Below are 18290 nucleotides of genomic sequence, written 5' to 3'. Positions count from 1 at the left end.
AGACGATGGGTATGTCAGCATCCTTGGCACCCTTGCATGCCCAACATGTGCCATGACACGTGCATGCTCCTCCTCACTGTAGTCAGTGCTAAGCTATGGCTGTGCTAATTGCTTTTTGGTAAAGAGCCAGGTAGAAACATCTTTTTTCATGTGCTGCTTTAGGTATTACTCGGAAGAGTCCGCGGACACCGCTCTCAGATCTCCAGGGAGCCAATACCATTAATGAGAAGACCCAGCGGTAAGTCTCTTGCTTTTACGTTGGCACAACAAGGAAATCTGGGATGGGAGAGCACTGTCTGTTATAAATGACTGTATTAATGTTTCTCCCAGCTTGCTTACTAATTTTTGTCTTCTCTTCATTCTTTCTCTGCTATATGATCATATCTAAATATCTTTACCTGACTAAACAGCAGGCAGGGAAAGCAACTTTCCTGCATCAAAAGGCAGCAATTGTAGGTGATGTGGCATACAAGGTGGTAAGAAGCTTGCAAAAAAAATTAATGAATGTGCCGATATCAAGGAAATGAAAATTTACCGAGAATTTTTCTGGTGTGAAAAACCCAGTGATGTGTTTGGGTGCAGAACTGCATGCAAGCGGTGTGATGGTGGCTCTAGGCGCCACTGAGTGTGGAGGACCTGAGAAGTTATGGGGCTTGAGATGGTACCTTGTCAAATGTTTGCTCATTTTTAAGGGAAAGAAGCATGTTAATTTCATAAAGGCTCAATTTTTACAGTTTTTATGTAGTTTTATTTTTTTAATCCTTCCTTGAAAGTTCTGGCCATTCAAACAACTACTTAATGAGACCTTTTTGCTTGAGAGTCAGGCCTCCACTTTGAGATGCAGATCTATGCCTCTTCTGCAAAAGGTTTTCCAAATCCATTTCAGAATTAAGTTGCTTGTGAAGCAAAATGTCTTCATTTCAAAGGGATATCTGGGCGCTGATCCTCCTTCTTTTCTCCAGCTACTCTTGTGCTATCCCTCTGCAGACCCCAGAAAGTCTGATTATCCAAATACCACCTCTAAAGGGGTACAGTGCCTCTCTGCTTCCCTCTGAGCAGACGTGTGTGTGTGCTGGGGAAAGATATGATCAGAGCATCCTCAGCTCCTAAAACAATTGCTTGGAGCTGCAGACATCCAGGTGTAACTTCATGGCTGCTCTGAGTTTCACGAGAAGTCCAGAACAAGTCAAGAGGAGTCTGTGACCGTCTCCTGAAATGTATCCATCAAATCCCCTGTAATGGTCCTTGCATCTCAGTGGGCTTCACTTCCACACAAAATATCTTCCAAATATATTATTAAACCTCATTTTTTAGTGGCTTTAATGCCAAATGCCCAAGACAGAAATTAGATACACGTTGTTCCTCTTTTTCTAGGGGAACAAAAGTGGCTTTTATTGTCTGGCTTTGTTCACCATGTGCCCTCTGAGTGCCATCAAGACTAGAATATCTCTCTTGCCCTGCATTTCTTCCCTTTGAGAGTGGTGGTGGCACCCTGCTGAAGGAGAACTGAATATTCTTATATCATTACAAGTTGGCTTATTTTCAGTGGTCAGAAAGGATGTGATTTCCATAAAATTGTTGGATTGAATTCATAAATGTGTGCCACTTGTCAAGTTTGGGCAGAAATCCAGCTTGTGCAAGCAATCACCCTGCAATCTCACCCAGCAACCCTGGTTATCCTCACATGAGTCTTTCCCACCCCTCCTTTTCTTTCTCCTAATGCTACAGCTGCTATGGCTCTAATCTGTTGGGTTATGATGATAGTAGGTACATGATAATGTTTGAGGCAGAGAAGGTTGGTGTCTCCAGAGGTGACGTTTACTGTTTCTAGCATCTCTGGTTGCGCAGGTTTCCCTAAGCGTGATGTAACATGAAACTTTGTCACTGTGGAGATCTTCACATGTAGATAAGAGAAGTTCTGCAGTTTCTCTAGCAAGCCTTCAAATCTGATGTTGGTGCATGAAGAACATCTGTGAACTGGGGTGGGACTTTGCTTGACTGTCCACCTCCAGCTTTGGAGGCACATTAGTCCAGCAGCTTGGGCTGCCAGCGTTTTGATAGCCCAAACCGTTTCAATTATCTCAGCAAGAGGCCATTGTAAAGGCAGGGAAACTCCTCCTGTCCCAGGCAATGAGGGGGATGTGTTTGTTTACTGTGGAGTTCAGTCTGTGGTCAGCTCTATTTGTTTAGCTTAACCCAAGCCAGCATAGCAGACAAGTTGCCTTAAACAGCCAGGATCAAGGGCAGCAACTACTGTGTTTTCCTTCCATCATCCTCAGCAGTTGTATCCTAACAACAGGATCAGGACAGACAGTTTATTCCCTTTACTCATATATTTGCAGAAAATGTACTTTTGAAGCTGTCCTAACTCCTATGTTCCTCCTGGTGTGGTGCCTCAGTAGCATCGTCCATGATCTTTGCTTCTCTTGGGCATCATCAGTGATGGGTCCCCAAATGTTGTCTGTGCCTTCCTTCTGAAAGCACAAACCGGGGTCTCATAAGATCTCTAAAATCCAGCCTGTGCTTTCAGAGTAGGTAGGTGATTTTGATCTGAAGAGTGATATCACACTTGATAAATGTTAGTATTTCAGTTAAATTGCGCTTGTCGAGCACGAAGGGGTAAATACAGGGGTGAAGGCAACACATATAGAAGAGAGATTTACTTTTAACAGCTTTCCTGCAGATAGACGGGCAAGCGATTTATGGAGCAAAATTAAACAGGAATTTGCTTTCAAAGCCATCTCATGATCATGCGGTTGCTGATAAGTCTGCGTTGTACATCCAACCCACAGGATAGCCCAGGGCTTGCTTCTAAAAGCAAATTTGAGGCATGACATCATGCAGGAAGTCATTGCGGAGGGCTTAGTGAGCCAAGTGCTCCTCTCTGATCTCAGAAGAAAGTGGAGGGGTGGTTTGCACATGCTGGGGTGGGGAAACCGGGCTTCAGCAGCGTGTCAGGAAGCCGGCATGCCTTGGAAGTGCCTTCACTGGCCATCGAGTAATGAAAGCCATGCCATCGCTAACCAAAACCGCTCGGGCTGTCTGTTTTCTGCTGGTTTATGTTCGTTGATTAAACTATTCTATGTGCAGTGATGTCTAAGTGGCGTGCAGGAAAGCAGGTGTTGATCAGTCTGTCTTGAAACAGTTGGTCGGGCTTGGTGAGATGATTGACCTCCCAAGTACCAAAAAGGCTACGTTGGTCGCCATAGCATGTATCCATCCTAAAGTGCCCATAATAAACAGAGCTGTCATTTTATTGCTCTTTTTTTTTTCCCCCCCCCAAAACCACATGGGAATTTCTAGGGTTTTCTATTCTCTAGTCTTTTTCAGAGTCCATATATCCACAGCCAGTCTCAAGCCTGAGAGTGCATTGAGGTCAGCCAGGATTAATGATGGGTTGTAGATCCCAAAAGTGGCCATTGAGGTTTAGTGGTACCCATCAACCAGTCATTATTTTTCGGTTGTTTTTTTTTTCCTCCTGCAAATAGGAGGGTTTTGATGGATGGGACCTTAGGTGTAAAGAGTAAGAAGGTGAGATCACCTGTATATTAAATATTCTCGCTGGCCTTCCTCGAATCAAATGTTCTGCTTAAAAAAAACAGGTCCTGGAGCGCTCAGCTAGGGTTTTACTTTGTGTTCCTTTCTTTTGATAGTGGTATATTGCAAAATTCTGATTTAATGGGGCTAGGAAGGAATTTGGAAAGCACTGTGGTGAGGCAGCAAGGTGACTGGCACTCCAGTGTCACATTGCTCCAAGGATCTGGCTGCAGGCTTTGAAGTGGCTGAATGTATGTAAAGAAACAACTTTACATCCTTTATTTTTTTTATTTCTATGTGCCGCTTGATATTTGCACTTCCTCCAAATCTAGACTTTAAGGCAAAGGGCTGCCTTGTTGCTAGGCTTCAGAAGTGACTGGTGCTGCATTGAGTGTCCTCCTGTTCCTTTTCCTCCTGTCTGAGATAACTCGGGGCAGGGGGGGTTTGCAGACCCCACATACTTCCTTAGATTACCTTTATTTCATATAATGGTTTCTGCAAGGCTGATAGAGAATTTAAAATTAGAAAAAAAAAAACAAAACAAAAGAAAAAAACCCCCCACTAATTCCCCCCCCCCAAAAAAAAAACCCAAACCAACCAACCAACCAAACAAACAAAAAACCCCAACCCACCACCAAACCAAAAGTATTGCATTTGGGTGCAGCCCAGGAGTGGCCTTGTGTAACCCCAGACACTGTGGGAAAGCTCCTCAGCTCTGGAAATTATTTGCCCTGATGTGAAGTTTTGTTGAGTACCTGTTTCCCTTCCTCCAAGGGAGGATTTTGGTTCCTCTTGCCATTCCCTTCAGTCCTTCTGCAGCCAGGTTAGTATTTCTGGAGACCAAAGCAGCTCTGCTCCATGGCAGGGAGGACCAAATTGGCGAGTGATTTGTGATCAGGTCCCAGTGAGTGATTCTGGGCCAACCCATCAGTCCTGCTGGGGCTGGCATCCTTCGTTTGTGGCAAATAATTAGTTTATTGCAAATAATACTTGCTTTTTCTTTTCCTGATGAAATGATTGTATGAATTAGAAAACATAGTCAGCAGCAGCAGCATCTAAAGTTGTGACTATTTATGATGGCAAGGCTGATGGCAGAGGTCATAGTCTCATATCCTTCGGACCACTGGGGTACGTGCAGACCCAAGCCTTGCGACTGGGAGAACTGGAAGCTGTTATTCTCCTGCTGATAGTTTTGATCCTTTTATGAATATTTGATTTTTAAAAGGTGCTTAATTAGCCAATCACTTCATGTGGTGTCTGGCATCATGAACTCATCCCATGGGAGCGGATTTACGGTTAAAAGAATAAAGCGGCAACTCTCATTTTCTACTGACAGATTATTTTATGATCTTATTTTTTATTTTGTCATAGAACCAGGTTTTTTTATGTCTTCCTAACACTGTGCTGTGTTTGCTGTTGCAGCGATGCCTACACGGTTGGCTGGAACAGCCGGATGGGGATGCGGCACAGCAGGCTCGCCAGCCCCAGCACCTTCCTAGACAAAGATGGGATATTTGTCAATACGACCAACAGCAAGCTGCTGGAGAGGGCCCACGGCATCCTCATGTCAGTGCAAAAGGAGGAGACTTTGGCTTTATTCCTGGAGCGTAATGAGCAGCATGAGTAGTTAGAGGAATGTAAATAACCAAAATATAAAAATATCAAGGTTTCAAGTAGACTTGGAGACATTTCACAGTTGAGTCAAAGCGACCCCAGTATGTTTTACGCATCTGATTTATTTAACTCTTGTCATTCATTTGTAATGATAAATGCAGGGAAGAGAGAGAAGGAATGAATCTGCTGGTCAAACCACTCAACATATGACAGCGATGTAATGCAGTCACATTTTTTAACATGATATCAAAGTTTCCATTACAAATTAGGTGGGAAATTATGTCGATTATTTACGCTGCAGCCTCATCAGAAGGTTCAGAGAACATCAACGGGGTGGCTGGAGTTAATGCGGGGTATGAGAAAGCAGGAGGGTGGTCAATCATTTCGCGATGCCGTTCCCTCGTTCTACCCAAATTACCGGCATCCCCATAATTTCCAGTGTAACAATTCCCTTTAACTGGATACCTTCCTCTCAAACCTGTGCCACTAAATTTGTAAAACTAGTTTGCAGCATGCAGAAGCAGCCCAATTTCAGTGCAGGTTATAGGAAGCAGCTGCTAAAGGGGATTTGGAAGAGCTGGTTTCATAAACTCCTCCATTCTGCAGTTGCACATGTGGATTAACCTGAGCCATTTATTATCTCCCCAGGCGAAATAAGAACTTCAAAGCCAAACCCAGTCTCCCGAAGGTGAGCAAGAAGCAGCATTTTTACCTTGTTGGTCCCTGGGTTAAGACTATAGGTACAGTAATGAGATGCTGATGGGTGTGAGGAAGCCCGCTTGTGTCTACATCAAGATCTTGGTCAACTCAGCTCTGTTCAGGGCTCTTTAATTTCTATAAAACCAAAGGATTTCAGCCCTGGGAGGGGACTGTATGAACGCTTATATCTTCCTTTCTTGGACCTACTCTGGCTCCTTTTTTTCCTCTTCCTGGGAAGAAGTATGTACGTGCTGGTGAAATTTGGTAGTTAAATCTCTAAAATGAGTGGGTAGGTTATGCAAGAGGGCTGGTATCTGACAGGCAACAGGCTTGTCTAATATTCAGTTTCTCTTCATCTTGGCTGCATTTACTGTATTTTAAGAGATGCCAAGAGATCTGTTGTATCTAGAAGAACAATGCTTGTTGTGGTCCTTACTGGTGCCGCTTAGGTGGTTGGGAATGGAGGACCAGGAGGAGCAAACTTTGGTTTTACTCTTCTCTGCATGCACGTTGCACCTGGAGAGGCACAGTTAATTGATGAACTGTTCATTTTTAGTGAATAGTTTGTCTGCAGCCCTTAGTGGGTACAAAAGCCAAATTTCCTGTGGTCAAAGATGCCCTCAGCAAGTCGTCAGAGGAGCTCAGAGGAATGTGATCTGGCTCTGGCCAAATAGAGCAGAGTTACATTTCAAGCTATTCCTCAATGTTACCTGTTGAGATTAAGTAGGGTGGTCACCTAAGGAAGCCCTGCAGAGGGTATAAAGAGGGATATAGCAGATAGCATGGTGATAAGATCTAGTTATTTTTATATTTATAAAGAACAAATGGAGTCTCTCTCTTCCACAGCACATGCTGGATGTGAAGTCCCTCAAGCACTTAACCAACCTGACGCTGCACGACCGCATTACCAAATCTCTCCTCCATCTCCATAAGAAGAAAAAACCGCCCAGCATCAGTGCCCAGTTCCAGGTAATCCTTTGCCTTTGATACAGAGAGGTGAATTAAAAGCAAATACCTGCTCCAGGTCCCCAGGGTGCCTAGGAGGACACTTGCAGGCACAGTCCTGTCCCATCCTCACCACCATGGAGGATATGAGTTCAGCCGAGGAGGTGGCTTGGGTAAGCTGGGAGACACCTTGCAGGTATCTAAATGGTGTAAATGGTGAGAAACAAGAGCAATGGTGGATATTGTGGGGGATGATGTGGTGGAGCAAGATGGGACATGAGGATGAGCTGCAGACCAGAGATGCTGGTGCATCCCTGTCCTCTGGTACCTCAATTTCCAAGCCATCGCATCGTGGCGCTTTCTCTGCTGAATCCAGAAACCACAAAATCCCGAAACGACATTTTTACAGTCTTTTTACTTGCATTCAGCGTCTGAAATTCAATCTGTTTTCAAGCCAGCCACAATGTGAATTTTAATAGGGGCAGAAAGGTCAAAATACTGCTGCAGTATCTCCAGGCAGGCAGAGGAATTCAGAGGAGGGATCAATACAGCATTTGTTGTGTTGTCGGCACTGTATGCCAGCCTGCCGTCCCTAGGAATAGCTGCGGTGAAAATAATCCTCCAATATGCGCATCAGGGCTTGGAAACTGATACAAGACACGTGCACAAGCAGGTGGTAATATTAGAAAGCAGTTTTTCAGTTAAAAATCCGTTTCTAAGCAAGTCTGGCTTGGTTTTGACTTGTAATTTTGGTGGTTTTTTTGGAGATGTGGGTCATTTTTAGAAAGTCTCCATGCGTAGATCTGGGTAAGATTAAGTAATTAAATATATACATGCCGACACACCCATATATATAAATCTATGTATATATAATTTGCAGAATGCACATCTGTGTGTGTATATATATATATAAAGCTTAGTCTAGTCTAATGGTATGCTGGTTAAAATACACTTCTGCAGAGTTTAATTCATACAGTACCATCAGGAAGTTGAAACAGGGAAGTCTTGGAGTGAAATGCCGTCCTGAAACCTGTTCATCCTTCAAATGAAATTCTGAAAAGCCTCAGGGTGTGTGATTGAGATTTTTATATATATTTTTACAGCGCATACAAATGAAAGACCACTAAACACTGTGAAGGTTTCCCCCCTAGTCCTATGCAGCAAAGCAGATCATTCAGATACCCTTTTCCTTATGCTTTCTGACGTTCACTAGTGGTGACTTGACAACGTAGAAGCTGTCCCTACAACACAGCCTTTTTTTACTTAAATGAATAAAAGCATATTTAATTTGGAGGCAGCTCTGGTATGACTGCCTGCTCCTCCTTTTAGACAAACGCCGGGCACTCCAGCCCTAATTCCATTTCACACTCGTAAGAGAGAAGCATTTTCTCAAGAGAGCAGCCTGGGCAAGCCTGCAAGATCGCTTTTTTTATCAAGAGCAGGCTAATAAAATTGCAGTGCATGGAATTGGGTCACAGGCAGGAAACACAGATGTTTCCTATCACCAGCGTTTGGGGTTTTTATTGCTGATAAATGCTGCCTTGTGGCTAATGCCTGAATACCAGGCTTGCAGCTGCTCCGTCTCCTATTGATTTTAACCATGCCTATACTTACGGTAATCTATAGGCAAAATAGCTGTATTAGAGGATGCTGTAAGAGCAGCAATGGCTTTCACACTTGAAAACTAGACTGCTGGTACCTAAATTGCAGCACAGCGATTTATAGCCTCCCCTTTTATTCTGTGTGCAGGTGGCACCCTAGAGAAAAGGATGCTGCCCTGTCTAGCACAGGGTGATGCTGAAACAATTCATCACCCCCTGAAAAACCAAATACAGGTGGTGAAAGAGTGAGTGGCTGGAAAGTTTTACAGGCAGACGGACAAAGGAGCAGGGTACGGGGTTAATCTGGGGACCTCACGTGTCCTTTACGGATTCCCGATGATCAGAGCTTGTACCAGATGGCAGAGGGTGCCTGAACCATCTGCTGTGTGCAGGATGTCGCTGGCTGCTGATGAAATGGAAATACCCCCTCCTATGGGGCCGGCAGTCACAGTACGATCCAATTTCCAGTGCCAGGAGCGCTTTGCTTGATGGGCCTTCAGCAGGGCACTTTGGCAAAGGGGTTGCATCCTGTGTGTCCCCCCACCTTCCCTCCCATCAGCCTGGTGTGGGGCACAGTGGGATGCTGCAGCATCACTGGTGATTGAGATCTCCTAATAGGCGCTTTTTCTTTTTTTTCTTTTTTTTTTTTTTTTTTTTTGTAAAAGAAGAGTGATTTCAGTCTACTTTTAAGAAAACCAGGAGCACGCCAGCGGAGATCTGCCATGTTGTGGCGTTCCCGCTGCTCCCTGGGATGGGAACATTTGCATGCGGTTAATATACGCATAACGCAACTGCATCACACGTGTATGGGATCCATCCCTTACTCTTCCGCAGATCCTGGATGTAGATAAATTTTTCTAAACATGAAAGGCTTCCCATAAAGATGTCTTTAAAATGATCAGAAAGAGAAGAAAAGGCTTCCTGCAAGCAGATCTGTAGGCAAAATGCTTCTTTCTAATATCATGCCGTTTTATTAACAGATATATTCAAAAATTTATAACTCTGCTTATAGTAAATATGCAACAGAATATCTTTTACACAACTGAGTTTTAAACGCTGTTAAAATTGGGAGTAATCAACTCTGGAGCACGTTACTAATACCATGTCAGTAATGTGCTCGGCAATTAGAGATACTCAAAATATTTATAGGGCACAGCAAAAAAAATGCAGTTGACAGCCCGGCCAGCCACAGACTGACTCAGCATGCTCTGATTTTCAGTATGATTTTATTCAAAGAGCTTGTGCTTCATCGCAAAAGAGTCAAAGATTTGTGAGGTGGAGGCATAACTCGGCGTGACATCCCACTGGAGCGGTTGTGTGTAGCAATGATGCCAATATAAATTCATTTTTATGGGCTAGACTTTTAATAAATGATGCAGAAATAAGGGGAAATATAAAATGGGAACCTGGAAAACCCTTGATTCTCCGTTATCTCAACTGTGCATTTCAGCAGAGGAATATGGCCAGGAATATGCCAGCGTTGAAGCTATTCTCCTCTAAAACCAGCCTATGAAGTGTTTATGGTTCACAGGCTTTAAAAATCATTATAAATTAAGTTATTTGGCAGAATGGCAGTTTGCTCAAGAAGACAGGGACAAGCAAACGATGGAAAGCAGCAATTAGAGAAAGCTGCCAGATCTTCCCTTTGCAAAACTGTGATTAAGAAAATTCCTTTCTAGGCCAGCAATAAAGTTTTGACAATTAAAAATCAGGAATAAATGCTGCGTGAAGTCGCTTTGGACAGAGGAAAATTTTCATTATCTGTCGTGGTCTCTTCTCCGTTTCCCAACTGAAGATGTCTTTTCTGTTGCAGGCATCGCTCAACAAGCTGATGGAGACTCTTGGCCAAGCAGAACCTTATTTTGTCAAGTGTATTCGATCCAATGCCGAAAAGGTAAATTCTATCCCATGAAAGCAGCACTGCTAAAAATCATATTGGAAATATTTTGGAAATTTTTACAGAGGGGTTAAAAAGAAAAGAAAGCCCCAAATCGAGTTGGATTTAGAAGATATTTGTATATGAGCAATGGCAAGCATGGATGTTATCACTTGGGTGTTGCTCTTGATAAACTGCACTGGCTTTTCTTGTAATTGTAGAAACATGTATATGAAAAATATATGGCTTTAATTTATATGAAAAATACATTGGTTTTAATAAATGAATTTGACTCCTTTGAAGCTCCTGCCGCCCGTAATAGAGATTTACAGAGCCATGAATTCACTTGTGCCGTTACTGAGCCCTAATACTTCTTTAAAATAAAGTTTCTAGAGGTAAAAGCAGATACTTTTAGAATAAGCCACATTATTCAAACTGAATCACTGATGCATCATATTTCTTGAATTTGGCTTTAAGGATTGATTTGTCTCATGGGCGAAGGACTCTCAGTTTAAAATGAAGGCTGCAGTAGTGATGCTTTCTTGTGGATTAATCCTTCGGAGTTTTACCCAGACATTTAAAGATGACGCTTTATGCCTAGGAGATTATTTAGTTGCTCGCAATCCGTTAGCTGTGCGCTTGGGGGGGTCTTATTCAGTTCAGGGGCTCCAAAAAACCTTCCTTATGGCTTTATATATCTAGTTAGCTGTTTGAAAATCTCCATCTGATGGCTGCTTGAAAGCAAACAGGATTCAACCCTGGTGGGATTACTTTGGTTCTTGGGGACCCGTGTTCCCTCCCTCCCTCAGCATTGTTGCCAACATGCGTGTCATGCAGATGTGCTACATCTGCTGAATCCGTTTACCCATCCATGTGCTTAAAAGCTTCAGTTAAAGGAAATATTTGCTCATCGTTGGCCTGTTTTTCCCCTTCCAGCTGCCCCTGCGGTTCAACGACAGCCTGGTGCTCAGGCAGCTGCGGTACACGGGGATGCTGGAGACTGTTCGCATTCGCCAGTCGGGATACAGCTGCAAATACTCCTTGCAGGTTGTGGAAAGTGTTTTCAGTCTTTTCCCCACCGTTAGCATCATTATCAGAGTTGTCTGAATGTTGCTAGCTTGTTTTTTTAACAAGGTAATGAATTTATAGCACTTGCAAGGCAGTGGATGTCATGAGCTGATGTCTGGCATGGAGTGGTCCTCCGCTGCACTGCTGATTTCTAGCAAGCTGGTCTAGACCTAGCTGAAGGCTACGAGCCCCTCTGCAGATAACATCATGGTTTCTGAACAAAAGCAGTATTTTTTTGTAATGTGGACTTCCTTTTTGCAAAAAAAGGTACCCAATCTGCACGCACTCTTTTGCGTATGTTTTGAAATCACCTGGGAATGGCGTTTGCCCTGTCGTGTCGGTGCTGGCTACGTCCCATTGTGAGGGTGATTGGCATCCTCTAAACCTCTCAGGAGTTATCCAGCTTTTCCTGTTTTCTTCTTTTCCATGTGTTTGCCAGGTTTTGCGCACATGTCAGTCCTTTCATGCTTTGCTGGTGCCGATTTGTTTCCTGCTGGCAGCTGCTTTGGGCCAGATGTCGTGTCCTGCACAGCAGCTGTTTAGAAAAGGAAAACTGGTCAATTTTTTTTTTTGCCATGAGCATGGATCCCAACGTTGCTTGGAAGGATCTCTCCTCTCATACCTCCTCCGCTCTTTGAGTTCTCACAGCAGTAACCAATGGAGCATCTCAGAGATGCTTTGCAGGTGCTGATAACCCCCTTTCATAGCGGCCCTTGCTGAGGATTTGGAGCATTTTTTGCTTGAGATGACCCTGTGGGTTCTGCAGAACCCCTTCTCCCTCACTGAAAGACATTTGTACCTTGCTGGGTCCCTGCTTTTATGTGTTTCCCATCAAACCACAAATGGTGAATGAAACTTTGTGTTTCCAGTCCGTAAAATGCTGTCTGTTCTTCTGCTCACTCGATAGATCCCATTTCATGTGGCCAGTGGAGCAAATCCATTATTTATGGAAGAAAGGACACAGCAGAACCCATCTAACCAAATCTTGGTGCTTCTTTTTTTCCTTCTCAGGATTTTGTGAGCCATTTCCATGTCCTTCTGCCACAAGGAATCAGTCCATCTAAGCACAATATCCATGATTTCTTCTGGAAAATAAAACTCGATCCAGACAATTACCAAGTTGGAAGAACAATGGTAAATGCTTATCCTCAGCTCAGACTTACATTTAAGATATAGATATAACATTTGCCTGCATTTCTGTAATGATAAATTAACATCTTTATATATGTTTTTAACTAATGAAACTATTTTTCTTCTGTTTGCCAGAAGCCAATGGCTTAAATGAAGCTTTGAATATTGTTAACACAAAATAGTAAGGAACATCGTTGTTTTGTGTTAACCAAGTCACAGGTCTGGTTGTAATGAGGCAGCCTTCAAAAAACTATGTCTGTGTGTAGACACAGCTTGATATGATAGCTGTCATTTTGCCTCCCCTGAAGGGAAAGCAGAGGCTCTGTAATTCAGAGCTTGGACAGTCACAGGCTGTAGATGAAACTGCAGAAACCTGTTAGAGGTGGCTTAACTAAAATCAGCTGCTGAACTTTCTTCTGGGCGTCCAGGACACAGAAACCAAGAGGATTAAATAATTTGTCTTGTGGTGGCAGGAGCTTTCCATACTAGTGTTTTTTGGGGTTTTTTTGGCCAGGTTTTCATGAAGGAACGGGAGCGGCAGCTTCTGCAGGACCTGCTCCATCAGGAGGTGCTGCGCCGGATCACACTGCTGCAGCGCTGGTTCCGCAGCATGCTCTGCAGGAGGCAGTTCCTGAGCTCAAGGCGAGCTGCAGTGATCATACAGGTAGGTGGTGGTGCCTGATTTTGTTGCAAATTACAATCCATGAATCCTACAGATACAGCTGATGGGTAAAATCAGGTTCCCTCTCCAACTAAGGAGCTTACAATCAGGATGTGACTCCTAGTGCCATAATAAGTTGGGAATGGGGGAGACAGAGCTGGAAAGGTTGCATGAAGGCAGGTGCTATCCCATCCCCATGCAACACCTGTTATAAGGAACTGCCTGCTGTGTTTGCAGAGATTTTGGCGTAGTTACCAGAGCCAAAAGCAAGGCGAACCATCCCCAGACCCTCTCGTCCTCAGCAAAGCTGCCATTGTTCTCCAGACCCACTGGCGTGGCTTTGTGGAGAGGCGGAGGTTCCTGCAGATGCAGTTTGCAGCCCACCTCATCCAGAGCTGCTGGCGGGAGTATGCTAAGCGGCGGCACGACGCAGCCACCAGCATCCAGGCAGCCTGGCGAGGACACCACGCAAAGCAGTCCTACACAGCCAGCAGAAGCAAAGTCGTCTGCTTGCAAGCGGTGTGCAGAGGATATTTAGCACGACAAAGGTAATGCTGTTGGCCTTGGTTGAAAAAGAAAGCGTCAAGGTATGTGGTTGATGTGAATTCTGGCACTGCTCAGGCTACGGTGACTTACAGAAGATGGTGTGCCTTCGTAGGATCCCTGACCCTGTCCCGCCCTGCCCTGATCCTTTGCTTGTCCACAAAGGAGTTTATTTAGCTGCAGGTCCTACTCTTAGAATAAGCAGAGCCTATTTCAGGTTGGAGCACATAGACAGTGGAAAGCCGAGGCCATAAATACTTGTGAGTTGGTTTTGGTTTGGTTTTTTTTTTCCCCTTGGCAGCAGCACCAGTTTAAGTAGTCTATTTTTAACTCAGATCGCCTCACCAATCTGGTTGCTGTGCTGTCTCACAGAGACAGGAGATACTGGAGCCAGGTGCTGTGAAGGGGAGAGGGTTTCCAGCCATGCCTTGGCTTGCTGGCCATGGGGCAGGTCTTGGTTCATTCTCCAGAGGTGCTGCCTGCAAGGTGTGGAGCACCTTGCCATAGGGTGGAAGATTTGGGAGCTGCAAAGAGCTCTTGGTACAGGGCACAAGTCCCTGCTAGCTGTAACAGAGGCAGCCCAGGCAGGATGATGAAGATGGAGAAGCCAAGGGTATGCGATGAGTTTAGCTCTTCTGGCTCCATCAGCTTGCAAACGAGCTAGACCAGGGACGGAGGCTGGAGCTGCTGCCATCAGCACAAGAGTAGCTTTCAGGTGCATTGGGGCAATCCTGGAGTAAGAGACATGGCATAAGAGGAGAAGATTGAAAACTGAACGCATGCTTGCATCGTCTTGCACCGGACGTGCAAGGAGGGTTGCTTGAGATGGTGATGGTGGTGAGGTGACGATGGTGGTGGTGGTGAGATGCCACCGGTGCAGTGCCTTGAAGGGACATGAGTAGGCACGGGGGTACGCTGTACTGTTTTTCTGCTTTCTTGCAGGTTTAGAGCTTTGAAAGAGCAGCGATTAAAAGAGATGCAGCTGGTGAACGGCCTGTCAGTTAGAGAAGAGGATGGACTGGAGGCAGATGATGCTTTGGAAATTAAGGGCTCCGACCCATCTAAGTGGGAGGACGGCTCATTTGAAGAGCGAGTGAGAGCTATAGAGGAACATATGTCACTGATGGAGAATAATCGGGTGAATCATGTGGACCCACTGGATACTTCTGTGAATTTATTGTACAAAAGGCATGAGAGAGCCAGTAGCCAGAGCGGGATGGACACTGAAGAGGAGGTTGTTGTTAGAGAGAGACCCAAGTCGCTGGAGGATCTCAACCAGAAAAAAGTGGTTCGGGCAAAAAGAGAAAGCCGGAGGATGCGTGAACTGGAACAGGCAAAATTTAGCTTGGAGCTGCTTAAGGTCCGGTCCACTGGTGGGCTGTCACCTTCAGAAGAGCGGCGGTGGTCCACTGAGCTTGTATCTGAGGCACTTCATTCCCCTCAGGGAACCCCGGAGAGCGAAAGCTCTCAAGGGAGCTTCGAGATGTTAAGCTGTGAAGATACCCCAAGCAATAAGCGCATTTCCTTAGTTTTAGATGAGCAAGATGCACAGTCATTTTCCACTGACTCTTTGCCTAGCAGCCCCCAGACTCATCTGCAGGAGAAGTCTTTCTGTGCAGCAGATGTGAACAGCAACTTGCCTGGTTGCAGAAGGATGCCTTCCGACTTGGAGCTACCTGATAACCTCACCGCAAAGGAGCACGTGGTCTGTGACCCCCAGAATGTTATATACAAGGCTCATCCGAGAGAAACCTTCCTTTCCAGCAACCTACCTACTTTCTATGTTCCACCACAAGACAATGTGAAGGTGAAGCTGGTGGAGAATAACCTGAGGAACAAAGCAATGGAAAGGGAGGAGAGCACAGTTATGTTCTCTGAGGTCAGGAAGGACTCTGAGCCAGGGCAGGGCAGAGCCTTGGGAGGAGAGGAAGAGAAGTCCTCTACCAAGAGAGAGGAACGTGGGACAGCAACTGTGACACAGGCCCATTCTCCAGACTCTGTTATCAAGAGACTGGAAAAGCTCAATGTGGAGAAGGAGGAACGGCAAAAGCAGCTTCAGCTGCAAAATGAGAGGGAGATGATGGAGCAGATCCGTCAGCAGAAGGAAATTCTGGAGAGACAACGCAAAGCCTTTGAGCAGCAAGGGAGGGTGGAGGCTTTGCAGAGGGCTGAGCAGAGCAGAATGAAGGACCCCTCCCTCAAACCAACCAAAAAAACAGACAGCCGGCCTCAGTCGGTCCTCATCCTGCATCCCCAGAGCAGAGGGGAGCACTGCCCCACCACAGGTTTGACTCCAGCCTCATTGGTGGACATTAAAGGTCTCACCATTGGGACCAGGGGAAGCTCTCCAGCCCACAGTGCTCCCAAAGACAGACCTGTCAGCATGTTCATGGAGCAAAGAGAAGGTCAATCAGGATCGGTGCTCGAACCCTGGTGCCATTCCAGACTAGCTCTGGACCCCAGGGACCTCCCGGGCAGCCACTTCTCAAGGATGGAGCGCCTCCGGCAGCCCCGAATGCCCAACCAGGCCACCGAGGAGACAAGGGCAAGTGCTATGTTCTTCACACCGAAGGACAATCCCTTCGGCCTCCAGTGAGTAAAAAGACAATGTGCTTTCTCCGTGGGCTTTCTCCGTAGGCTTTTTGTTCTGCTAGAGACCATTTTATACAAACGGTCCAGAACATTGTTTCTGGAGACTGTACAAAACACCTAGCAAAATGAAGGTGGGTTTCTTGATCTTCTAGCAACAAGTGGGCAGAGATCAGAGGAAAAGGAAAAATAGCTGGAAGTATGATTTCTCAGTCTCTTATGTGATGGGCAGTATGTAAGCCAGGGGAGATAATCATAGGCATTAGCAGGTGAAGTGAATTAATAGAGAGTTGATACTGTTTTCATTTACCCTAGATGGATGGTGATAGGAGTTTATTTCTCAAGTTAAAAGATGAAGAAAAAATTCTTGGGATTTTCAGGTGATCAGAGTAGAAATGAGTAGATAAGGCAGAAAATTTCAGGATTTTTCTTGCTCACTGTAGAATTAACATAGCCAGCAAAGCCATTTGGACAATCTTACCATTGCAGGTTAAAAAACAGCAACTATCTGAAGGGAGTTTGGGATATGAATGCACTTTTGACATTGTATTGCTTACATATATAATTACATGTGTAATGGCCTTAGCAGTCATTCAGCTCCGTCGCATTGCTTAAATGATGGGCTGTTCCAGCACAGGGTCTAGAGACCGCAGCAAGATCTTGGGACAACATTTGCTCCCACTCTATCATGTTGCTTAAGCTGCCTTGCCTAATTTTGGAGAGGTTTTGGCCATTTAGCTCGAAAAGGGCATAACCCCCCCCAAATCCTGCTGCGCCCTTTCCAAGGCAAAAGCTACCAGTGAATGTTTGCTGTTGATAAGGTACCTCCAAGTGTAGCAGTCTTGTGAGTTACATGCTGTTGCGATGGGAGGAAATTCCCATTTAATTTATGCAGGTTCTTTAACTAAGTCAAGACACATGTGATGGGGAAAAGGACCAGTCAATTAAAAAATAGCCCTTTGCCCCCCAGTAGAGCCAGCAGCATCCCTTGTGCATGGGCATGGTGAGGGTTTTAGTCAGAAGTGATGGTAGAAAGAGTGAGCTGAGCAAAAAGCAACTTTAAATAGGCGTATTTTTTAATGCTGTGTTAGATGCAAAGTGAGGATGCTCTCCTTCTGAACCAGTTCAGAAGGTCTATGAAAATCTGCAGGAGGTCCTGGAGAACTGGTTTGGAAGTGGGTATTTGAGAATAGTCTCCCCCCAAAAAATTTATTTCCATTTCGTTTCCTGGTTCATGCACAGAACAAGCAACAGCGAAAAAAAATATTAAAAACTCCTGTATTTTACTTTTTATTCTGCAACAGAACAATCACATTTGAGAATCTAGAAGTGAAAAGGTACTGTGATGGGTAGAGTTGGCAGGCAGAACTTCACATCTTCTTGTCCTTTGGTATTGACTCAAATCCTGAGGAATTCAAAGCAATTCCAAAACCCCATGACCTCAAACTTGAAATTTGTTCTTGATTGCTTGGGCTGCGCACTTGTATGCTCCTGCAAGCCAGGCTGGCATGGTGGGAAGGCTTTTAGGAGAAGATGAAACATCTCTGTTCTGTTGTGTTTCAGCAGGGAAGCAAGTCATCAATGCCTTTCCAAGGTTGAACTAGTTAGGAAACCATTTAAGATGCCGGGGTCTGGCAGAGGAGAGGTAAGTTTTGGCTTGCTTATTTTCTCTTTTAATCGAACGGGGCGAGGGGCAGGGGGGGACTTACTCTGCCAGTTTTCCCTCAAAAGTTTCAAAGTAGTAAACTATAAAGTACAAGGGCTGCTAGACGTAGGGAAGGGGGGATATCATGGTACGGCAACCTTCACACCTTCTCTTAAAAATAAAAAGCACCCATAACATTAATTCGTAGCAGCTCTGGATAAAAAGGATCTCGCGATCCTGATGGCAAACGCTGTCCAACGCAGTCTTGTCTTGGTTTGGTTTAATGTACATTTGAGTAACATCCATGATTGTCCATTTTCACTGTGCTGTCTTGGTTTTTGTTTTTCCTGGTCCTCTTTTTTTGCACTAGATATAATATTG

At 44.9% G+C, this 18290-nt stretch overlaps 1 protein-coding gene across 8 annotated transcripts in view; it reads left to right on the top strand.

The window, feature by feature from the left end:
* Window positions 1–18290, top strand: part of MYO9A (myosin IXA) — a 191042-nt gene that overhangs the window by 146787 nt on the left and 25965 nt on the right. For 5 of the 8 annotated variants that reach the window (XM_075505563.1, XM_075505561.1, XM_075505562.1 and 2 more), the window contains 11 exons: window positions 163–238; window positions 4960–5103; window positions 5800–5839; window positions 6697–6819; window positions 10210–10290; window positions 11209–11319; window positions 12352–12474; window positions 12986–13135; window positions 13370–13680; window positions 14618–16267; window positions 17828–17909. In XM_075505563.1, the coding sequence (XP_075361678.1) occupies window positions 163–238; window positions 4960–5103; window positions 5800–5839; window positions 6697–6819; window positions 10210–10290; window positions 11209–11319; window positions 12352–12474; window positions 12986–13135; window positions 13370–13680; window positions 14618–16267; window positions 17828–17909 (2891 nt within the window). The remainder of the gene's footprint in view (window positions 1–162; window positions 239–4959; window positions 5104–5799; window positions 5840–6696; window positions 6820–10209; window positions 10291–11208; window positions 11320–12351; window positions 12475–12985; window positions 13136–13369; window positions 13681–14617; window positions 16268–17827; window positions 17910–18290) is intronic. The other 3 variants (XM_075505565.1, XM_075505564.1, XM_075505568.1) reach the window with 1 other exon arrangement.

The sequence above is a fragment of the Mycteria americana genome, chromosome 6 (assembly GCF_035582795.1).
Source record: "Mycteria americana isolate JAX WOST 10 ecotype Jacksonville Zoo and Gardens chromosome 6, USCA_MyAme_1.0, whole genome shotgun sequence".
Lineage (NCBI taxonomy): Eukaryota > Metazoa > Chordata > Aves > Ciconiiformes > Ciconiidae > Mycteria > Mycteria americana.
This window is presented reverse-complemented; position numbering and strand designations above follow the sequence as displayed.